Here is a 25,920-nt window from a genome sequence, read left to right as displayed (position 1 = left end):
AAAAGAGGTCTTATAAAAAGACTATTTCTTTGAATTTATTGTAATCGCTTGAAGATTTAATGATTTCCTCAACAGAACCGACTTTTGACTCAAACAAGCTGGCGACCACAGTGGGAGCCAGCGGCCTCGCTGCCGAGGCCGCGGTGTCGCAACCGATCAAGATCGTTGTCAATGAAGAGATCGAATATGAATTCGATCAAGCAAAGTTTGAGGAATATTTATCATCCTCATCTGCGAAATCTTCCTCGTCTCGCAAATATAGGAAGATTTCACCTTTCAAGAAAACTTTCAAGTCTGCAATTCCAACGGAGACCGCAGGCGAAGATTCTTGCCCGACTGCTGCTAAGGAATCTCCTTGCAACATCCCTGCTCAAAACGACTCTACACCCGTTACGGAGTCGTTGATTAATAGCTCACTGGTGCTGACGAAGAGAGCTCGTCAGAGACAGCGCCAGCGCCGTGCTCGACAATTGGCTAAAGCCATGCAACAAACCGACGGGGTCCATTACTATGCGGACCTAGAGTCGAGGAGGCAGAAAATGATTCAGTTGCCTCAACGGCAAGATAATCATATTTCTGCACAACTTACGACGGAGGAGTGGACTCTCGTCAAAAGGGCCCGTTCAACCCTTAAAGAACGGATACAAAGGCGTAAAGCGAAGGCCGCCCATGCTCGTGCTCTTCGTCAACAAGCCCAAGGAACCAAGAAGGAGACGGTGTCTGAAAAACCACCGAAGAACCGTAGAGTTTGGATGCCGAAGACGCCGCAAACATCTGTTTCGGGCCCGTCTACTACATCAACGGTGAAACCCTGGGTTAGCCCAGATTTATCCAAGTTTAAGATCACTATGGCGGATCGCCTCGGTCCTTCAGTTGACGACCGAGGCAAAGCCCCAGTTAAAGAAAATCCAAGTTCAGCAAATAAACCGTTAATGGTTTCATATGCAGGGGGTCGTAAACACCCTCCTGTTAGAACTGCACAAGTCCAAAACGAGAGAATACCAGTTCATTCTCGTTTATGACCTCTGAAAACTCCACACCCGCAAGGGGGTGGATTTAAAAATTTAACTTTGGATCGTCCAGAGGCGACGACCAGTCGTCCTGTGCATGCTAACAAAGTTCAAAGGCAAAAGATAGGTTGCTCGAATCACAATAATGATGAGCTGTACTATCAGAAAGATAACTCAAGAAAGAGGGTTGTCAGAGAAAACGAGTCTCATTGCGCTTGCGAGAGACTCATTAAAGCAGTGTTGACAGAATGCGGATGCTCTAAGAATAATTCAACAAGAGTCCGTATTTCAAAGATTGTCCAATGAAGCGTCAAGACCCAAAACAAGACGTTTCAACAAAAAGAAACCTGTAATCCGACAAGAGGAGCTTCCTGAGGTCACTATCAACATGACCAATAAAGGAAAGCAAAAATCAGTTAATTACGACCCTGATTTCTCTCCGGGAGGGAGAGTTGAGCGGGGTCTTTCTCAAAGAATGTCGCGGTTACAAAGAAGAGCCAACCTACGTCGAGATTACAAGAGAATGCACGAGGGGCTCTCTTCAGATGAAGAAATATCGGATACTTGTTCCGCCATTGCATCGGACGATACCGCATCCAGTGTTGGGTAAGTCAGAGAATCATTTACAATCACGCCGGATCAACTGGCTCATATTCTGCAGGAGGCGTTGGCTAAACAACGCGAAGAAATTAGAGCTGAGTTCAAAACCGAAATGGAGTTGACCATGCAGCAGATGCGAGACTTGCAGGTTCCGGAATCAAGCCAAAGAGCGGAATCCAGTCGGCGTAATGAAGAGGATGAGACGATATTTGAAGATCATCCTCTAGATAAAGACAACTCCGGAAGCGATCCGACCAAGTCAGCCACTCAACCTCCACAGATCTATTTGAAGAAAAGCGAGGAAGAGGACAAGAAGATGCATGATCTCGAGAGCAAAGTCAACGCTCTGATGACGACTCAAGAAGTGAAGAAAACGGGCATTCCATACCCGTACCCGAGGGAGTGGGACCTGATTCCTTATCCCCAGAAATTTAATTTGATTAACTTTACTCCTTTTGATGGCAGGGGTTCACCAACTCAGCACTTGATCTATTTCAAGTCGCATCTCGGCGCAATATCCGGGAACGAAGCCCTGATGGTCCGGTCATTCGTAGGAACCCTTCGTGGGCCTGCCTTCGATTGGTACCGACGTCTTAAGCCCGGGAGTATCACTAGCTGGGAGGATATGGAAGAATTATTCCTCACCAATTTCTTCGACGACGACACAGATGTCTTAATTGGCACGTTGTTGGATGAGAAGCAGAAAGATGGAGAATCAGTCGACGTCTTTGTCAAACGATTTCGGGACAAAGCGGTGAACTGCAGAGATCCACTCACAGAGGAATTTATTCTGCAAACGTGTCATAATAACCTGTCCCTGGATGTATTAGAGGTCATGGGGGTTGTGCCTTCTAAAACTTGGAAGGAATTGAAAGTGAGGGGTGAACAGGCTGAACGCTTTCTCAAGAGAAAGAATCTGGAGAGAGGTCTGCCACCAGCTAATAATCAAAAGCAGAACTTTAATCCTCGAGGCAGAGGAAGAGGGTCCGCGGTAGCTGTTGATGCCCATCAAACGTCACAACAGCCACCGCAACAACAACCGCAGCAGTCATCCTTCAACCTGGCGCCAAATCAGAATCAGCAGCCCCCTAGGCAGCCCAAGACTTCTGAGCCTAGATTTCCGAAGGAATACTCTTTCAAGGATGATGAAGTTCCAGTCATCTTCAAATACTTGTTAGAGAATAACAAGATCAAGCTTCCACCGGTCACAAACCAAGAAGAAGCAATGAAGATTAATGACCCGAAATACTGTGCATATCACAGAAGGGTCCACCATCCAACTAAGACGTGTTATGTCTTAAAAGACAAAATACAAACTTTAATTGATGTTGGTATTGTGACGTCGAAGCCAAAGGAGAAGAAAGTAGGCGCAAACGCAGTCTCAATTAGCTTCGGATCGGTTCCTTTGTCCTGGTTTCAAGCCGAGCCAGTGTCAAAGGTCAAGATGCAGACTGTCAACGATGACCCTCATGGACAGCGCCAGAAGGGGCTTGTATCTCACACGACCCCCAACGGCGAAATCCTTTGGGTTCATCCGGATTTGCTCGAAGATGAACAGTGGACAACATCTACGTCGAAGAAGAAGTCAAAAGGCAAAGGAAAAGGGAAATCCTGTTATGGAGCCTCGGCGATTCCTGAGAAGAACGATGAGGAGATAGCAGCTTTATCACTTTCTGATGGAGAACAAGAAGTCTTCGCTACAAGAAGTGGGAATGAGTACCATTATAAATATCCTGAGACTTCTAACCCAAATGCTACAACTCTGAAGGAGCTGGGGATAGTTACAACTCCTCCAGTAGCTGCTGAAAAGCCGCAACAACCGGCTAAGCAAAAAGAGAAAGAACCCCAACATAAAGAGGTTCAAATTCCGAAGCAGTCTCGTTTTAGTCGACCGATTGGACGAGATAAACCGGAAAGCTCGAACGCACCATATCGTTTCGACGTTATGGCTCAGCTGGCCAATATCCCAGCAAGGATTACGCTATACGAGTTGTTGCGTCTCTCAAAAGAAACTAGAGAAGCTTTACAAGAAGCTTTGGCTGATTCTGAAGTATTCCTCACTCAGATCAAGCCAGCTCCTGAAAAGTCAGAGTCATCAGTGCAGCATTGCAATCTGGCAGCCACCAAATTTCCTTGTATCGCTTTCACCAAAGAAGATATGCAAGTCAGGAATTCGAAGCATGATAGGCCTCTATATTTCACCGGATATATTGGTTCTAGCGTTGTCAACCGGATCCAAGTCGATCCGGGTTCCGCTATTAGCATCATGCCACTGCGGTTGATGTACCATCTCGGAATCCCCGCCAGCAAATTAGCCTCCACAGGAACGGTTATCTATGGGTTCAATACTAGCGGGTCAAGACCGTTAGGAAAAATTCGGGTGAAGTGTCAACTCGGAGATTTAAAGTCTGAAGTCACCTGCTATGTGATCGATGCAGAGACTTCTTATAAGGACGAAAGTTGTAACTGGCAACTTGCCGATGAAATAATAAAGGATGATTTAGAGTATTCGCCTTGTCTTGATAATGTAATGCAGGAATTGTATGACGATCCTAGTCTACACATGCCGCTTCGCTCGTCTTGCATGACGATAAAATATCTTCAAAATCCAGTCGGAACAACTGTGATTCTACCCGCAAAGACAGGGGGTGAAAAAGAAATAATCTTTGGAAAAGGGGATCCATCCCCAACTCCTGATCTTTTCTTGGACACCAGTTCGGATGAAGAAAAACCCGGGCGACATTTCTCTCGGTATAGTTCACAAGCGAATGGTTATATGACAAAACAAGGTTATGACCTCTCGCTCGGTGAAGGTCTTTATTTTGGTCAAGGTGTTAGGGTTCCACCCCGTCCTGCCTATGTACCAAAAGGAAAACCAGATAATTATTACAGTCGTAATAGGGGTCTGGGTTATGCTTCATCATCCGATGACGATTATGGCCAACAGATCATTAACCAATTAATAGACAGGAGTGGGCATTCATCCGACACTTCAAAATGGGATTCTGATGTGAGCATTGGAGAAAAGTTCAAAAGTCTCATGTCAAACATGGCAACAGTGGATCCTTCTACAACAGAAGAAGACGATCAGTTACCCACTTGGGAAGATCCTTGGATACATTACATGAATATCCAATACGGTGATCGATTTGAGCAAAGAGAACCTCCTACCGAAGATAAAGTAGTCCAAGTTAATATGGGTGACGAAACTAATCCGAAACTTATATTTATTAGTGGTGATCTTCCACCGGATGAGAAAGAGGAACTAATCGCCCTCATTCGAGAATATATCGACGTATTCGCTTGGAGTTACGAAGATATGCCGGGACTCGACCCAGATGTAGCAATGCATAGCCTTAATATAAAATCGGATGCTAAACCTGTCAAACAACAACAAAGACGGTTTCGTCCGCAAATTATGGAGGCGATAGAAGTTGAAGTCAAGAAGCTAATTGATTCGGGATTTGTCAGAGAAGAACAACATCCTGAATGGTTGGCCAATATCGTTCCAGTCCTTAAAAAGAATGAAAAAATCAGGATCTGTATTGACTTCAGAGATCTGAATACGGCCTGCGCCAAAGACGACTTTCCTCTACCGATTACGGACGTCATCATTGACAACACATGTGGGTTTAAGAGAATGTCATTCATGGATGGATTTTCGGGGTATAATCAAATCAAGATGCACCCGGATGATGAAAAACATACATCATTTAGAACACCCCTGGGTGTCTTTTGTTATACTGTTATGCCATTCGGCTTGAAGAATGCCGGTGCTACATACCAACGAGCAATGACGAAGATCTTTCAAGAGCACCTCCGGAAGACCGTCGAATGTTACGTCGATGACCTGGTCGTTAAAAGTCATGATAAAAACGACCACATTAACGATCTGAAGACAATGTTCGAGCTTATGAGAACTCATCAGCTGAAAATGAACCCGACTAAATCCTTCCTTGGAATGTCGAGCGGTAAATTTCTTGGATTCGTCGTCACCACAAAAGGTATTCATATTGATCCTGATAAGGTGAAGGCAATACATGAGCTACAACCCCCGAGAAATATTAAAGAACTCAGAGGGTTGCAAGGTCGATTGGCATACATCCGTCGATTTATATCAAATATGTCTGGAAAATGTCAACCGTTCTCTAAACTCGCGAAGAAAGGCGTGTCGTTCGTTTGGGATGAAGCATGCCAAAAGGCATTCGAGGATATTAAGAAATATCTGGCGAATCCACCTATTCTCGTTGCACCGAAATCGGGCAAACCGTTTTTGATTTACGTCAAAGCGACGAGCCATTCGTTAAGTGCATTACTTGCACAAGACGACGATAACGGTCACGAACAAGCTGTGTATTATCTGAGTCGTACATTGTTAGGAGCTGAGTCTCGTTATCCGATGATTGAGAAGGAATGCCTCGCTTTGGTATTCGCGATTCAGAAAATGCGACACTATTTAGTTGGACAGACAATCTATGTTATTTCCAACATAAATCCCGTCCGAGTATTCATGACCCAACCGGCCTCTATGAATTGGCGTCTAGCCAGATGGGCTCTACTTCTATCGCAATATGACTTGTACTTCAAGCAACAGAAATCTGTTAAAGGACGAGCTATTTACGATCTTCTGGCGGAAAACCCTACGAAGGATGTAGTCGAATTGTACGACGATCTGCCAGATGAAACTCACGAAGTTAATACCACCTCACATCAACAAGTGTGACAATTGTACTTCGATGGAGCTTCCCGATCAACCAACGTGGCAAGTGCACCCGGATGTTCTAAAATCTCCTCAGGAGTGGGGGTCGTTTTAGTTTCCCCGGAAAAGCACGTCTTGCCTAGAGCATATTCACTGACCGAACCAATCTCTGGCTCAGCCTCCCGAGACAGAACAATTAATCACAGTGAGAACTCACCAACTTATCGTCCCTATCTACGATTCGGTTGCCAAAGAAGCATATTCAATAGGAGTTGAACCTGAAGTTCGAGATTGGCGTTTTCCTATTATCGACTATGTCTTACATGGTATATTACCTGAAGATGTAAGAGAAAGGGAATCGATTCGGCGAAGAGCGCCGAGATTTTATTACAACGCCACAGCGCAAATGTTGTATCGACGATCGTATGATGGTCTTTTACTTCGTTGTCTATTCAGCAAAGAAGCGGAACAAGCACTCAAAGAGGCACATGATGAGATATGCGGTGCACATCAGTCCGGTCCCAAACTCTGTGATCGACTTAGGAGAATCGGGTATTACTGGCCAACTATGGTAAAAGACGCAGTCGACTACGCACGACAATGTGAAGCGTGTCAATTGCATGCAAATTATATGCACATACCCCCTGAGTATCTGCATCCTTCGGCGACATCGTGGCCGTTCGAGACATGGGGAATGGATATCGTGGGTCCTATTTTTCCACATTCGGTTAAAGGAGACCGTTTTATTCTAGCAATCACCGATTACTTCTCGAAATGGGCAGAAGCAGTTCCACTCCGAGAGGTGAAGACGAATGATGTGATCAAATTTATCAAACACCATATCATATATCGATACGGTGTTCTGAGGTGAATAGTGCACGATAACGATCCTCAGTTCGTGAGCAACGCATTTATCAAGTTCTGCGGTAAATTCGGGATTAAAGACGTTTCGTCGACTGCTTATAATCCTACAGCTAACGGATTGGCCGAAGCTTTTAACAAGACTATCATCAAAATTCTTGTAAAATTGGTGAAAACCAATAAACGAGATTGAGACGACAAACTCGGCGAAGCTCTCTGGGCTTATCGTACGACTGTCCGCACGCCTACCGGAGCCACCCCGTATGCTTTAAATATGAGTGTGAAGCCGTCCTTCCATTGGAAATACAAATTCCTTCTCTCCGCATCGCTCTCGTAACGGGAATGACGACGGAAGAACATCATCAGAAACGTCTCGAGGAATTAGAGATGTTAGATGAGAAGCGCTTGGAAGCTCAACAGCAGATCGAGTTTTATCAAGCTAGAATCTCTCGGGCTTTTGATAAAAAAGTCCGACGACAAAGCTTTAAAGAAGAAGATCTAGTGCTCGCTGTCCGAAGACCTATGATTCTCACTTCTAAGAAGAAAGGCAAATTTGAACCTAAATGGGAAGGACCGTTCGTGATAGAGACAGTTTATTCAAACGGTGCTTATCGCCTGATTACTCAGGATGGCAACAAATTAATGATGCCAATAAATGAGAAGTTCCTGAAAAAGTATTATCCATAATACGTTCAGGATAACCTATGTAAAACGGGAAGTTCCTAGAGAATCCGGTATAGGATATTTCAGGATAACCCGATATCAGTTGATTATTCTAAATGAAGACTGATCATGTGAATCATCTATTCTTAATTGTTATAAAAATAATTAAGATCCTCATATTACTTTTGTTGAGATGAGATTTAATAACAGTTAATCTTCCCTCAGCAAAACCTTGTAATGTAATCATGGAAGAGAGGATTCAATAATTTGTAATCTCACACCATGAAACCCTCACTAATCGGATCAACCAATAGTCATCAGTCCGTATTAGTCAACAAATTATTTTGTGTCAAATTCTTATGTTTGAAATCAGAATTTCCCACCGAGTAGTTTGTGCAAATCAACAAACTCATGGTTATTTGCACCCTACTCCTATTCCTCACTTGGTCAAACCTTTAAACAGTTAGGACCAAAGCCAAAATCCCCTTTCGATTCGTTCCATGAACGAGAGGTCCAAAAATTGAGCGATCAAACCTTCCTACAGTTAGGATCGTCTCAAAACCCCCACTTGGTCAAACCTTACTACAGTTAGGACCACAACCAAAATCTCCTTTCGATTCATTTTTGCGAACGAAAGGTTTACTTTTGAATTGAGTAATCAAACCTTATGACAGTTAGGGTTATTCAAACCAACCCATTTTCTCTAAGTGGAGATTCCACTGTGAGTTTCCTTTTCATCAGGAGATAGAATATAAAATTCTCCCTCTCCGATTCTGGGTTTATCTCTACCAACAAACAAGAGACCAGGAGATAGAATATAAAATTCTTCCTCTCCGTTTTTGGGTTTATCTCTACCAACAAACAAGAGACCAGGAGATGGAATATAAAATTATTCCTATCCGATTCTGAGGTTCATCTCTACCAACAAACAAGAGATTGAAAGATAGAATACCCAATTCTTTCTTTATAATTTTGGGTTCATTTTCCTGCATAGGAAATACAACCTATTTGCATTTCAAAAGCCATGCCATTTACGCATAGGGGATATTATCTCTAAGCCTACATCTAACACATGTAGCCTACATATTCAATATGATAGTTTAAAGTCTAAAAGAGTTTAATTCTTTTAGCGCAACGTTATATGTGAAACGGACCTAGATAATTCACATACTAGCCCGACTCAAACGGTAATCGGTAAAGGCATATCAAATCCGTTGATGGCTGAGGATTTGCCAAAAATCCTATAAGTATTATGGTTATTTATTCTAAAACAAGAATGAGTAATCATAATAAAACCTCAATGAGCAAAAGGATTCAATATATTGACCAAAAATGTTCAAACAAAATTACAAAAAAATATATGTTCTCCAATTACAAAAGTTTATATTGACTAATCTGATTTTCAAGTTTTGAAAGCTCTAATGCATAAGCCTGTTCAAGCTCAGCCGCCAATTTAATCTTGAAAGCTTCTTCGTCAACACTTTGAAGTTCGGCGATCTCTTGTTCCTTTTCAGCAAGTATTTGATCTTGAAGATTCAGCTGCTGTAACAGGTTTTCTTCAACCTGAATTTCCTGTGTCAATTCAGATTCCAAGACCTCATGAGCATCCTTGGCCATTGCAAGTTCCTCCTCTAAGCGAGCTATTTCCGCTCGACTCGATTCTAAATCCCGGCGTAGATTAACCTTGGCTTGTGTCCTTTTGCCAACATTCACCCTAAGCTGATCACTTTGGACTCTTAGCTTTTGAAGTTCGAGATTAGCTGACTTTTGGGAATCACGCCACGCCTGCAACTTGGATTCCATATGGGAAGCGATATAGAAGGGTATGCCCTTGGTACGAAGAGCTTGCAGAAATTCAACATGTCGCTTCAAATCAACTAAATAAGCGTTGACTGAATCGACTAACTCATTATACCCTTCCTCTCTGAACCCTGACATAAAACGCTCAAGAGATTTGTTATAACTCTCAAAGTACGATCCTTTGAAGAGAATACGATCGACCATAGAGTTAAAAAAAGTAATGAAACTTTGGATATTGGAACAGATGACAGCCTTGTCCGGATCGTCGTCGACTAATAACGCGTGGATATGGTCTGATAATGATGAAGAAGGAGCTGTGATGAGGGCAAATTAGTCAGTATAGAACATATATATTCGTATAAGACAATGAGCTGAAAGCGTACCAAGTTCGACAGAAGAGCCTTCAGTATGACTTGGTCCAACCGAGAATGGTAGTCCGGCCTCCTGAGCAGCCAAAGTCGGTTCGGGAATAACAGTTTTTGACGCACCGGCTACGTCAGAAGATTTTTTAATTTCAACTTCAGAGAACTTAGGGTCTAAATTGAGAGGCTCCTTGGGAGAATATTCTGCAAACAAAAGAATCATAATAAGTATAATGGAATGATAATCCGAAATTTGAAACAAGTTATGGGTAAAACTTACCAGCTCTAGACACCACGTCGGTTGATATACCAACTTCTTCAGTTGGTCTCGCTTTTGTTGCAACTGGGCTAATCTGGGGAGTGACGGTGACTTCTATTAGCATCGGATCTATAGGAGTAGCAGGCTGGGATTCAGGAATAGATGATTGGAGATTAACTTCGGTTCCTGCCCACGGCACAAGGTCGCGAATATCCGGTTGACCAGATGTCCCAATGATTATAGCAGTATCAGTTCCAACAACTGGTCCTATAATTCAAACACTTATATGATTAATCAAGTTAAAATATATATGTATGCATATGTGGAGTTTACAGAATAGAGGTCTTACTTTCAGAAGGACCTTCTTCTGTTGAACCGACTCCAAAGTTGGATTCTGTGGCTGCACCAGGAGTTTTCCCCGATAATAAGTCGGAGATATACTCATGGTCGCCTTCAGAGAGATCAAAATCGAGGTGATGCTCATTGAATTCCTCGTCCTCTGTTGCATGCGTGGCCTCTCCTCCAACAGATTCTTTCATTATGGCATCTACAGAACGTGTTGAATCGTAAATGACACGTAAATTCAAACGAATTTGCTCAAGACAAAGATTAATTATCTTCATTGGTCGTGACGGATTCAAGAGCTTCACCACTTGTACCTGCTTCTTTTAGTTTAACTAAAAGGAGACCAAGCGCACAAGTCATTAAAGGAGGCACACGGTCTGACTCGTTCATTTCTCGGATTTCTCTTCCGAGGGGAGAAAGATCAATACCTGTATCCGCAGCCGATGAATCAATGGCAGGAGTTGATGAAACATCAGCTAGTCCTTCTTTCAGAGCATCCTGCATTTGTTGGACAAAGCTGGTCTCCTCAGTCTCCATACCTCCGGGAGAAACAGCATCAGCTGGCAACTCTCCTTCTTCTCGATTCCCTACAGAATTTGAGTATGAAATGAGTTTGAACGCTAAGAAATGTAAAAGCGATAAAAAACAAATAGTTACCTTGTTCATCAGAAGAAGTACTACGACTAGACGTCTCTTCTAGAGCAGGAAGATGAATGCGTGGTTTGGAGACAGCTTTCTTTTGTCTCTTCGGTGGATGTGCTTCAGAACGTTCGTGACGACGTTTGGTGCGTAATTCAGTGCTGGGAGGAACTTGAGTTTGAGCTTAAGCGGAAGATTGAGATCTTTGCCTACGAACAAGAGGCACTGTATCCTCTTCATCCTCTTCGTCTCCACTGAGAACGTCTACCGTCATCCGGTTAGGATATTCCATGACGACTCTCTCTTTCCGTTTTTTCGGAGCAGCTTGTGGTTGGGCCGGAGCGACAGAAGGCTTTACAAGTCCTCTATCAAAGAATGAATCGGGAAGGCCAGATACTTCCTCAGAACTCGATTCATTCTCAGCCGCCCCCTCAGAAGTTTCGGTTTCTTCACTATCAAACTCTTCTTCACTATCGGTTGGGCGGGCCGGTTCCTTTCCCTTTCTCGAAGATTCGGCAGCTTCTTTTCCTCGAGTCGACATCATAGCCTCACGAGTCGCCTCTGCCGCTTGCCGCGGAGCTGCCTCTCCCTCTGAGTCAGATATTCTCCTGCGTCGAGTGACGATATTAGCAGCAATCAACCACTTACAAAAGAGAAAGGTCATCCGTAGGGGCGGTGCCTCTAAGGGGAGATCAAACTCAGCATTTGTGCAGCCGGCGATGCTCCAAAACCAAGCTCTCGCACCGTCGATAAGTCCACATCGAAAGCTAAGGTGACGATTCGGGTTGCCGACGTACATTTGATCATAGCCGAACTGACGGGCGAATCGATATGGAAAATAGGGTTCAATGTGACAAACATCTCTTACCCTAAACAATAGATATCCAGGTCGAATGTTCATCAACCATCTGAAGCACCCGACATCCAAGATGGTGCGATTCTGCCTTGGGTCTTCAGCATCCACTAAGGTAGTATTGTAGGTACCGGAGAACTGAGGGAAGCAGGGGAAGAATTCCCAACACTTGTGAATTTTAAACTGCCTCGTTATGTCTGGCTCTCGATGCCTGATCCATTTGCAATTCTCGAGATTCTGCAACAGAGGGAGGCTAGAATTTACCGTCTCAGGAGCTTCCATTAAATCTGGTCGATGAAGTACTAACCAGGTCATCAGATAAGTGTAGGGTAGCTCCAACTTCGGAACGGACAGACTGGCGGAGGGTTTTTTTTTCTCCCGAGTAAACACGGAGATTAATTGCCGTAATCCACTATGAATATCGGCCACCATAGCGGGAAGCAAAGATAATTTGCGACCAGTAGCTAGCTGGACGGCTGGATACAATACTTCCATTGGCATCGCATCTGAGGACTGGTGGGAAACTACGCACCTCTTTAGCCATAAAGCCAGAAAACCCGCCAGCAGAGCAGTAGGGCTAATTGGAACACCAGCTTGCCACAGATAAGGGCGGAACTTAGTGCCATGCGAAAATCCGTCTTCTGAGCGCGAGGTATAAGATTGCGCGTTTGTTTTCTTTAACAGATGATTGATTTTGCCCGAATTCAAAGGAGACAATCCGCATACATCTGCCGAACGGTCATCCAAGTTCTTGAATAGATAATCGGCGAATTGTTTCAAGCTGACCTGAGGAGATTTCTTTCTGGCTTTGGGCTCCATCTCGGCCATGGCTATATGATAATGGCAGGTCAATTCCCATAAAGTTTCATGAGTCACAGTCGAGCTATCTTTCATCTTGTTTAGCTGATTGCTAGTTGGAAAGAACTCTTGATAGGGAACATCGCCCATAGGCAAACCAGACACCTGCATCATTTCATGCAGTGGTAGTCCGAGTTCCCCGTTCTTGGTAAAGAATGTATTAGTGTCCGGGTTATAGATCTCGAACAAACAAAGGAAATGACCTACACTACTCTGCAGGCCATGCATGCTGGCACGGATCGGGACATCCAACCCTAATTCTGCTAACTCTCGCCCAAAACGGTTTAACACATATCGGGTCATCCTGGTCCACCACCATGTCCCCAGAATAATGGACCCATCCATAGCATCTAAAAGTCTCTTTGGGTAATCTTTTTCCCGCTGCCGCTAACCGGTTCTTCACGGTGTTGGCTTGCACTATTTTCTCATTCTGAGGTATGTTTTCTTGTCCTAAGACACCTGGATGAAGTCCCCGCACAGGAGCTCTTTCACTGGAACCTGGGGTGGCTTCCTTCCCAATGAAACCACAATGAATGCGCTCGTGGTTTTCGGTTAACCTCCAGAACATCTCACGTCTAACCGATAGGTTCCTGAACTTTAACAACGAGTGATCTCGAGGGATAAAAGGCAAATATAAGAATGATGACCCACTCTGGTACAACCATTGTGCAGACTTGCAGAAAGCAATCTCCGGATCTTTCATCGAATCACCAAATAAGAAATCCGGCTTCCTTATACATTGATTCGAGTCTTGCTCCGAAATCAAGGTCGCATCCGTGATTAATCGTCGTAGAACACGACAACTACCTCGCTGGATTAATTCTCTAGCGCTTTCGCTATAGCCAGATTTGAACTGGGGAGATGATTTAATTAACGGGATCCCCTCATAATAAGAGTGGGTCACGCTACTCCGGCCAGTAACCACATCAGCAGCAAAGGTGGTAGAAGGAAATCGGACTGATAATAGAAACATACACATAAATTGTGTAAGTGTAGTCCTAAAATTTTAGAGAAAACGGTATATCTTATTTCATAAGATATAGTCGCCATCTCACAGCAGGTGTGACGATTTTTCATCTACCACATGTATAAAGGAGATATGCGTTACTATGCACGGGCATTATAACGGCATACCAAAACCTTTCAATACACGTGGGATGATATGAAATCGCCCCTGTGTATTCTGAAGTGTGTTTTTTCAAAGCAAAACAAACACTTTTAAGCGTCGATCCCCTCAAAGGAGGATACCGGCTCTTCTCGAGGGTATCTCAAAGGATACAAACGAGGATCTGCATGCAAACACAAATATTGATGTATGAAATTGACGAAATACAGTATTTAAATTCGTGAAAGGTGAAAGAAATATACCTCCACGTGAGATCGCAGCAGGGGCAGCCTCCTCATGGCTCTGAACAGTCGGTCAGCTTCGGGTTCCTCTGGATCGACGCGGCGACATAATGAGTAAATGATCTACAAGGAAGCCCAACGAAAAAAGTCAGGATTTTGAGTAAGAAATCGACCAAAATATCACCAAATATGGCCGAAATAATGCATGCACAGTCACAGGTGAAGAAAATCAAAGTTTTGGAGAAAGAAGCAGACAGACCTTTGAAATCCAAGTGGAATCTCCCCAAACGAAGCCCTACCCAAATCTAAAACTCTCTTGGCCAAAAGCCAAGTGTAATACAGATGGATACTCCAATAGGTACACGAGTCTAAACTGTATTCCTACCCTCAACAGGAAGTTTCTGGAGAATATTAATCAGAATATTCTTAAGGATAACCTGATGAGCTCTCAATGGATATATCAACTCAGTGGTAAAAGCTGAACCCACAAGAGCAAGTACCAATTTCAATTCAAGATCTCGACAACGGTCAAACGATAAACGCGACGCCTGGAAGACATTAGCTATTCTACAAAGAACTGAATAGACTAAAAGCAACAGAGATCAAGCATTGAAACCATTCACAAGTCCTTTCACACGATCTACTCAACCAAGCATTGAAGGGATCGTAAGTAAAGTCTATCTTATCTAAAGTATCCCATGCTTCTCTATAAAAGAATGAGTCTGGAATACTTTGGAGGGGGTATCTGTAGGCGTCAAAAAATGCTAATAGATATCCCAAACATAGAGAAAATCACTCAAAGGGATCTCATATTGAAGATCAAGTCAGGAATGAACTGTCTCGCCAGCGAGACAGGCTTTGCTGTCTCGCCAGCGAGACAGGCTTTGCTGTCTCGCCAGCGAGACAGGCTTTGCTGTCTCGCCAGCGAGACAGGCTTTGCTGTCTCGCCAGCGAGACAGTATTTGCTGTCTCGCCAGCGAGACAAATGTTGAAATGGTCAAAACTACCTTGATAACTGCCCTACACGTGTCCATCAACTGCCAAGGGACGTGGAAAACATCGTGGGCGAAAATCACGTGAATAACTGCCAAAATAACGGAGTTTGAAACGTGGAAAGGCAGTTACAGCGAGAAACTGCCAGGAATATTCGTTTTCCGAGACAGTATTTTACTGTCTCGCCTGTCTCGCCCAGCGAGACAGTAAACACTGTCTCGCCAGTCTAACTTCATCGTTGTTTGAGTTTTGTGCAGTTATTACCCCAGAGGCTATAAATACCCCCCTAGGGTCATTTCTGACGAGGATCGAGCATATTTTCGAGCATTCCAGAGCAGAGAGCAGATTTGAGTTTTCATACAACGCTTTAAAATTAAGCTTTGACTTGATTTTAAGAAGAACGACTATCTTACTTCGATAAGATATCGTTTCAATTTCTCACTTCGATAAACGAAGTCAGAATCAGTAAACCCCCTCTTCACGATCTGTGATTCGGCGGTCCACGAACCAAAGCGTTCCCGGCACAGGCAAAGTCCCACGAAATAAGATATCGTTTCAAGTTCTCACTTCGATAAACGAAGTCAGAATCAGTAAACCCCCTCTTCACGATCTGTGATTCGGCGGTCCACGAACCAAAGCGTTCCCGGCACAGGCAAAGTCCCACGAAAACAAAGATCGATAGACGATTTTTGTGTTTGTTTCTCAAAAGTTGTAATTTTTGCTTTGTTGTGTAAAAAGATGTCTTATAAAAAGACTATTTCTTTGAATTTATTGTAATCGCTTGAAGATATAATGAATTCCTCAACAGAACCGATTTTTGACTCAAACAAGGATCAGTACGACGCAACACCATCTTAGATAGAGTAAATGTGGATGACGAGTATGTGTGAATAGTAGATAGAACCGATTTAATCAATTTAGCCTTATCCACCAAAGATACAGCCAGTGTTGCCAAGACTGAAGTCATTGTTGGACTGAATCAATAACGGGTGCACACAAGTTATTACACAATCTAGATGAAAACAAAGGCAAACCCAGATAGCTAATAAAAAGGGAGCCCTCATGGTTCAAATGATGGCAAATTGCTGTGGTTACTTTTTTCACATTTTTTGATGGCCGGATAGAGTGGATAACCGTGCAAGAACGAGTTTAATTATTCTTGCATTTCTCTTAGTAGCATGAGAAAATATCATCAGATTTGCTGTAAAGACAATGTGGGATACCGAAAACTTACCAAGGGTTTAATTACCCTCTTGAACTGCATCATCAAGCAAGCGAGAGAGGAATTGTATGAAAAATGTGAACAAGTAGGGAGCCATTGGAATTCCTTGGCAAATTACATTTGAAGATTTAAAAGTTTCCATAATTCCTATCATTGAGCAATATATAGAATGTTGTGACTTGTTGTAGGCATTGTTGTAGGCATGCATGAATAGATAAACATTAGCTATTATAAAAAACATTATCCAAGTGTGCAACTTAAATATTTCTTTTTGCCATCATACTTAAGACTTGACAATCAATTGCAAGTGTGTGTGTTTGTGTGTTGTGTGTATAGAAAAATGGGTATGCTTGGTTACAAACATAAACATAATATCAAACACAAACTTTGTGTTTTGTAGTGAGGTGACTTATTCCTGTCCACTCATCTCAAGTGGGGGGCCACATTCACATGGGTTGGATAATTAAAGGGTGATCATTTTCAAGTAGGGATTGAATGAGTAAATAAAAATATGCTGCCTCACTACCAAGCACAAACTTTGTGCTTGGTACTAAGGGGTTGTTTGCTTCACCTATTTTATAGAAAAGTTTTGGAAAACTTTTGACAATGGTATTATCATGAATAATTAATTTTTGTAGATTTCTATGAACTATGTTTGGTTCCAAAAAAATTATAGAAATATTTTCTATAAAGTAGGGAAAAGTGTACTATTTTATAGAAATCAACTTCCTCCCCAAATGGGCAGAAATTGCAAGGAAAATGTTATGTTAAAATATTAATAAAGTACACCCGTGCCGCTTTTCCATAAAATTTGAAATTGCCTAAAAATTTGAAATTGCTACATTCTTGTATGAGTTTCACTTTTCTATAAAATTTTCTTATCCAACCAAACAAAAGAAAAAGAAAACGACCTATTTTCAATAAAGTTAGAAACTCATTTTCATGTTTTGAACCAAACAAAGAAATAGCAACAAACAATAAAAGTAGTACTTTTTGAGTTTTGTAAACTTCTACAATTTTTTATAGAAATACAAGGAAATTAATTTCTTGACACTTTTCATTTTCCTTTTTTTATAAAAATCGAACCAAACACCACCTAAGCATACCCATCTCTCCCCCCCCTCTCTCTTATATATATATTAGTTTGTGCTTGGTACTAAGATACATCTCTTTCTTTTTCTCTCTCTCATCTCATATATATATATATATATATATATATATTATATATATTTTATATATATATATATATATATATATATATATATATATATATATAATATATATATATATATATTCATGAATTTGAATTGAACCTATTGTATTCAATATTCAACACTCAGTATCCTTATCCATTCCGTGAAAAGTTAGCTGAAATTCTTTAAAGCTCCTAAAAATAAAACAGGGTTTTGATAAGTTTGACATTTATTAGGCAGAAATGTGTTGCCAAAAGTAACATGCTGGTTAGATTTATGATTTTGTTGACCTATAAATTATTGATCCATCTATTAGATCATGGTATAAACAACTAAAAGCCCTTAAAAATCCATTTTAGTTTCGCCTCAAAAGTCATAAGCCGCTAAACTAAGAAACGTGTTACTAAGCTGTCTTTTATGTGCACACTTGATGCATGGGGAAAAAAAGCTTAAGTATTTGGCTTTTGATATTTAAACACTTTAATAGACCAAAGTTAGAGCGAAATGAAATATTAACTTATTGTTCCTACTATTGACTAAGAGCATTTTAGGCAATCCTAGGTTATAATCCACTTAGGTTATAATCCATTTTAGTTCATAATCAAAGTGGATTAAAATTTTGGTTGTTTTGTAAAGAGTGTGGTTTTTGACCAGAAATAACCCTTAAAAAGGAGACAGAAGGAGAAAGAGAGGGTTGTGGAAAAGTGATGTCATTTTGTCTTTTCCTTGGTCAAACATGCGGATTATATAATCCACAAAAAATAACCTAGGGATCCTAGGTTACTAGTTTGGTGGATTATAATCCAAAATAAACCATTCAAGATGTGGTTGCCAAAGATGCCTTAAACCCTTCCTAAAGGAGCCATCTAAAAGTATGCTCGCACTACATGTGAATAAAAGGCCAAAGTTAATCTAAAATTATCAGCACAGTGGGAGAACTTTAGGTTTGGAAAAAGTTTCAAATTTCAATTACAAAGTTTGAAAAAAGTTCTAATAGCAAAGTATATTGTTTGCCTTTTTTCCAACTGCCCGTTTGCAAGGTAGTTAGTACCTTCTGATACCAACCTTTTAGTTGGATGCGTTTTTTTGGGACACTTATTGATTGGAATGGTTTGTTATTGAAAACAATAAAAAGTGAAGATTTTATGTTAAAATTCTTGTAATGAAAATGTAATAGCCATACCCTCAGGCCAAACCCCAGCCTGTTCTTGGATGTTGGGGGTTCTAAAAAGGCAGCTGAACTTGGCATATGATACTAAGAGTTTGGTCCATGCCAACCTCTGACTTCTTAGGTTGTGGTTTCTAGTTGAGCTTGGATTTTGCTCCAGTTAGTTACCTGAAATTTGTTTCGGATTCATGAAGTCTGGATTGGAAGGTTCATACACAAACTTTTCCAAATATTATTTTGTCATCTAGGAGTCATCACTATCATTGTTTACCCTTACTGATAGGATTATCTGGGCTAAGGGCAGTTCTATCGTAATGATAATTCGGATATAAGTTTGACTTCATGTGCTTCTTTTACAGAAGATATCTTGTATTGCATTGCATTGTACTCATGTAAAATCTTTAACTGAGAGGCTAGAAAAACCTAGTTATACATCAAATCTGTGCACTATATACATGCTTACACAATTGATGCGTGCTTTTATATATTAATACCAGCCACTTAGAACATGAATGTTTTTGCAGGAAAAATTATTTGTCTCTCTGGGCCTCCGGGTGTGGGTAAAACTAGCATTGGTCGATCAATTGCACGCGCACTAAATCGAAAATTCTATAGATTTTCTGTCGGAGGCTTAGCTGATGTGGCTGAGATCAAGGTACATGAAAGAAGTCATTTAAACAAAACCGTTCAGTGTTTAACGATGACTCCATCTTATATATTAATTTTCAAACCATCTTAATGAACGTCTTCTGTGTGGAATAACAGGGACATCGTCGTACATATATTGGTGCTATGCCAGGAAAGATGGTGCAATGCCTAAAAAACGTGGGGACAGCTAATCCTTTAGTTTTAATTGATGAGATAGACAAGGTATTATTCTGTTTATTTATATTTGATTTTCATGAAAATGAGTTTGGTCTTTCATCCTGCATAGTAATTGCATTTTATCATTTTCAGCCTATTTTGCGTAGTTTATTCCCATATATTGATATTCATTGTACAACAGCTGGGTAAAGGACATGCTGGTGACCCAGCTAGCGCTATGTTGGAGCTACTGGATCCTGAGCAAAATGCAAATTTCCTTGACCACTATCTTGATGTACCCATTGATCTATCGAAGGTAAGTAACTTGCTGTAAAATAGCCATACAGATAATTCTATAGGTGTCTCCATTATTTAGTCATTTGAGGCATTTGATCGTGAGATGAATTCTATTTTATAGTGTTGCATTTTGGGATCTGTAGTCGAGATGAGAGGCCCACTGTTGCTCATTTGAAACTATTCAATATGTTAAGGTTAGGCTATCGATGAATCTGATTAGTCATTCAAGAAAAAATTCTGACTTGAACAAGGACCTTTTTTTCCTTGGAAAGGTTGCATCTATGATATATTTCCCCCCACTGGGAGCTCATGTTAGGTGATACATTCCTAAATCTTTTTACAAATACCGTCATTTGCTAATGCCTAGTATGATAAGTGCACCTTTCTTTGTAAGTAGTTTAGTTATTGGGTCTTTAACATGTATGATAGTGGAGAATCATAGTACAAAGGGTGGCTACTGATCTGAGTTTTCATATACATGGCCAATGGGTAGTGCTTGATATGTAGAGTTACAGGATAAAAACATTTTGTTCTATTTTATACTCCTTTTCCTACTCATTTATGTATTTGTATCTACTTGATGGTTTTTCTTAGGACTAGTGGCCAGAGCCCTTGGCTTAACCAATTAGATACGTCCTCCTAATTTGATAATTATCTGTTGGCCTGTGAGGAAACCTCTCTCCTGTCCCTAGCTACTGCAGTTAAATTTAAATTTCTTGCCAAAGCAGAGGGTTAGCACCCAACTGACATAGGGACATATAACATTGTCAAAATTTTAGAATCTTCTGAAGTATTCACTTCTTTGCATGATATTAATAATTGGCTGTTGCAGTTGCCGGTTCTGATTATTTAGAACCATCTTGCTGAATTTTGACGCTGAGTGTAGGCTTTCTTAGCATTCACGTTGAATTTCTGCTGATAGCTTGTTTCACATTGAACACAGACAAAGCAGAAAATTTTCTTATGAGAGATCATACGATATGTGGATTGTTTGGCTCTTCATTGCAGGCCACGGTCAACTTCTCAAGTTTAACCTATCTTGTTCCTAATATAATCTATTGATATTTTTGTTATTTTGTTTTTAGTATTTTCTGAATTTACAATGTCCAGTTTACTATTTTGTAACATTGTACCATACGTAGTTTCCATTTGCATCTATAGTTGCTTGTTTTAGATGGATTTGTATACATTATGTCATCTTTCAATGTAGGTGTTGTTTGTCTGCACTGCCAATGTAATTGATATGATACCAAATCCTCTCCTGGACAGAATGGAAGTTATCCCTCTTGCTGGTTATATCACAGATGAGAAAATGCACATAGCAAGGGACTATTTGGAGAAGACAACTCGTGAAGCTTGTGGTATCAAGCTGGAACAAGTAGGTTTTCATGGCTTGATATTTCATGTTTCATTTCTTTTTGGTATCAGAACTAGCTCACATTTTTGCAGGTGGGGGGCTCCTTTTTCATATCTAATTCATTTTCAGCAGGCTATTCTTTTGTCACCAAAATTATTCATTCTATAACAGTTGTGGTTTTTCTGGTCTTGGTGGCAAAATAATGATTAAGCAAGCCATCAGGATAAAAAAAAGAACAACTTGATTACAAAGTATTGAATTCTAATATAGTGGACTGGTTGTATGGGAAAAAAATGAAAACAAGAATGTAGGTGTTGCTGACATAAAGGCGAAATATAACATAAATAAAAGCATGTGACCCTGCATTATGAAATGTGTAAGGCACATTTTGAAAGTCTATATGTGATCCTAATCATATCAGGAATAAATAATTCATGAAGGAATAACAACTTGAACCAAGATCAAACTCATGATGTACAATAATTTGTTAAATAGAGTAATCGGGTTACCTCACAAAGTTTCACAAGTGCAAGCCTCCAAAGTTTCACATGCAATGTTCTTTGATGAATTTAATTCATCTCTTACTTATTAAAAAGTGATGGCTTTTTTTTTTGGATTGGATCGATACTTAGAATAAGGTTTCTCAAACCTTATATAGGTAAGTCATCTCCCTTGTGTACTTATGACATTTGACCATTGTACTTATTATCTTTATTAAGGTGAAACAATTATGAAATTAATATCTTTATAAAGTCAAACGGTTCATAGCTTTTATTTTGTAATTACATGATGATTAGTTTCATGACTTATGATATTACTAAGTCATAACTTTATTCATTCTAAGCATTAATTTTAATAACTAAGGTATATAAGAACATGTAGCTTGGGACCCATTTAGGACCTTTCTTCTCCATAGTTTAGTCCCTACTAATTTAGTTGTAATTATGTCCATTAACAAACTACAACTTTCATATAAAGGACAGAGATTTAATTGTGAGATCCCTGCATCACAATAATGTACATTATACTCCTTCCATCAACTAATATTCTATACAAGTTTATTGGATTAGACTTCCATAGTCATCAATCCAGAAACTTAAATGTGCATCTCTTCAATATAATTGAACAAAAACATTTCAGAAAATGCATTTACTAAAATATATATCTAATATGTTTTAATATATAAAGTAAAGTATTTGCTAAAATATTCTTCAAAATTGACCAGCTTGATTTAATCCAATATATCAAAGATATAATCCAGAATATTCTCTTCTTTAGAAGTGACAGATTTTTTATTAAATGACTACAAGCCTTCACGTACTCATTATATGGTCCAATATGTCCGTATATAGCCTCCGATTAGGCATCACCAGTTGACAAAATCAAAACTATATAATTTATACATAAGATTTAATAACATTCTCAAGTCCAAGGATTTTCGGTATATTGTGATTAGAATGAATCTTCTTCATGACAGTAGTGATAGGTCTAAGATTATAGAATTGGCCCAGTTTAATATTTTACTCCACAAATATTCACAAGTTACTACGAGTCTCTACTCTAGTGGTTGAGACACACCACTCTATCACATATAGTAGTTCAACCCGCGACAACCATAAAAGAGAACGTTGTCCTGATAGTGTTCATGAGTTGTGAACGAATTTAAGACCACAAGAAAATAAAAGTTATGTCTCCCTGTTAGTAGTATATTACTAACTTAATTTCTATACAAATGTAATCTAAGGATAACTCATATCATAATATGAAATAATACCTATGAATATGCATGCAAAATCTTCTTTATTATCATATAATAAATTTATTGGCTTTGTAGAGCATACAACTCTTCCACAGTTGTCAAGGAGAGTCAGCTTTTGTAAAATTTCGTTATAAAGAGTATAAGAGAGACCAACAAAAAATTGGTCATAAGTTCTTTAAGCTATATATATCTAATGAAAAACATACAATAGGTTGTTATTTAGCCCTTCATCAGTAGAGAAATGGTTCTATATTGGCTGTAGAAAACAATTGACAGAATAGTTGGCCGATTAGGTTCAATTTATTTATTTACGTGAAAGAATAATTTTAGTGTCATTGCTTGTCAATCTTATTGAAAATTCACTTATATTTTTGTCTCCTTTAATTTTTCATGAAATATAAAATAAAATAAACATTTGGAATGAAGTGGTGAATCTTTTTTTTGAAGTTGAAATGTTTTATGCTGACTATTATATATTTGGGGTCTGTAGTTTGTAGCTTCTTACAAAGGTCTCGTTATTTTGTATCAAATATAAGCAAAGTTGTAAATAATAAAATATTGGTAACTTCCGGATAGTTTTTTGTGGCAACATAATTTTAGGTGCATAAAGCAAAGGGAACAAGGGTTATCATGAATACATATTCTTTAACTGTCTTTGTCTTTCTACTTATGTTTTATATACCATTGACATTGGCATCTTTTATGCTCAAAGTTGTTAAATAAAAATAAGATAACAACAATAACAATAGCAAAGCCTCCTGTCTTAGATTCATCGGGGTCATGATGAGGGACGATTGTCAGAAAACTATGATAGGGAGATTGTCGGAGAACTTATTGGAGGTCGACGATGGTGAAGGGTGGGTAGTTGATGATGGTAGGAGGGCACATGGGGATTTAAATATCGGATATTGAGGAAATATCAGACGCCCAAAAATCTGTATCGAATTGTAGATATCAGGGATATTTAGTAAATATCAGTGTGCCATATTAGATAATGTGCATATGTAAGATAATGTTCTAGATTGTAATCTAAACATACTTTATGCAATCCAAGCATACAAGTAATATATATTTATGATCACTAACCATTTGTAAAAACTTACTTGGGAAAAGGGCATATTAAAATTTTGCTAAAAACATCACGAATATGGGATTTTCGCTAAAAAAATTAAATAAATTTTGTAAAACTATATTGTCTTGAGACAAGATTTATAAAAGTATATATTGTCTAACATATCATGTGATATATCGGCTATGTCTGGGATATATTGCCCAAAAATTGTCAAAAAGCGGTAAAAGGATATTTAGACCATATCGTTTTGCGGCAAGCTTTATAAAAAGATATATTGAGGAATATTTAAACAATTAATGCAACGACTATTTGAGGAGGGAATAAATAGATCTAATATAACAAAAAAAATAATAATATAAAAAGATAAACTTGGTAGGACGAATTCACTCAGCAAAAATTGCTCAATGCTGATTTCACGCTAAAAGAATCACCCCAAATTCCAAAATCATCTCTTATAACTCAAATTTTATTCATCAATCTTTCATCCCTCCTAAAATGGAGAAATACAACCCCTTTGACTAAGAGAAAACAAAATCCTGAGAAGATAGCAACAAATAAAATCATAACCAACTAATATTATCAAATAAAATTGCAACTAATCCTAATTAATTAAAATATTACCTGAAATGTAAATACCAGGAAAAATAAAATATTAACAAATAATTCTAATCCTAACTAAAAAAATTCCAAATTCATTGTCCTACATAAAAAATCTCTCTTTAAATTCGGCGCCCTCGTAGAAAATTCTAACTGACCATAGGCTTCGTGTTGTGTCATCATGAAGGCTTTGGATCTTACTTGGGCTCGGACTGAGATTTAGGATATTGTGATACTTGAGATCCTGAAGTATGTCTTTTCCTCCTTTTTGAAGAAAAGAAGGTGGTTTTGATCCTTTGCTTTGCATTGCCAAAATAAAACCTGTCACGTCCCATGACTCACATTCATAGAGTATACAACAGGATGACTAACATTTACACTAATTCCTATTTGTATATGCTAGCTACACCATTTTATAAAATACAGCTTACAAAATTTTCACATATCACATCTAGATATAATGTACAACATCAATTGATAAATGATAAATACTCAAATAATATCTCTAAAAGTCTCAATAAAGAACTTGCCCAAATGACATAATCTCAAAGTCAACAAAGATAACAACTATAGAATAGCAACTAGGCGACACTCAAGGCACGGGTAAACCACGACAAAGTCTGAACATAATAATCATCAAATACTAGTTATTCTTGAGCTAATAAACAACTCCAAAGGCAATCTCCTATTGATCCGCCTCCTGGCTAAGTACTTTTGGTCATGATTCTAATCTAAATATACCTGTCCATTAGCTGGAAGAAGCATGAGGTCCCTAGATGGATAATAGGGTTGTATAAAGCTTCAAAGAAAATAAGAAATGCAAGCATCCTACATATTTACTCATAGTAGCATCCATATATAAGATACTAGATTTGCAAAGCTCTGTAAAATGCGATTAAAAATAGTTATGAAAACATGAGATATGAAACAATAAAACAACTTAAATGTCCTATTATCGAGTAGTGTGACTAAAGTCCACATAGTAAGTGTCAATTATAATGTTTCTATTTGAAATACAATGTTAGGAACTCGTGTCAAAAGGGGGACATAGCTATCTTTCTGGCTCTATAGCAATTGATTAGTCATACACTAGGTGCCCTTATCATGTCCCCATTCCGCGATGAAACCTATGTTCGATATTTCCCCTTTAAACCCCTCATTT

At 39.5% G+C, this 25,920-nt stretch overlaps 1 protein-coding gene across 1 annotated transcript in view; it reads left to right on the top strand.

Annotated features, from left to right (window-relative positions):
• LOC109848240 (lon protease homolog, mitochondrial-like) overlaps positions 1-25,920 on the top strand; it is a 68,984-nt gene that overhangs the window by 29,283 nt on the left and 13,781 nt on the right. The window contains 4 exon segments of the mRNA XM_020417656.1: positions 19,397-19,527; positions 19,638-19,742; positions 19,879-19,992; positions 21,184-21,351. Coding sequence (XP_020273245.1) covers positions 19,397-19,527; positions 19,638-19,742; positions 19,879-19,992; positions 21,184-21,351 — 518 coding nt within the window.

This window comes from Asparagus officinalis, chromosome 7, assembly GCF_001876935.1.
Source record: "Asparagus officinalis chromosome 7, Aspof.V1, whole genome shotgun sequence".
NCBI classification, from domain to species: domain Eukaryota; kingdom Viridiplantae; phylum Streptophyta; class Magnoliopsida; order Asparagales; family Asparagaceae; genus Asparagus; species Asparagus officinalis.
This window is presented reverse-complemented; position numbering and strand designations above follow the sequence as displayed.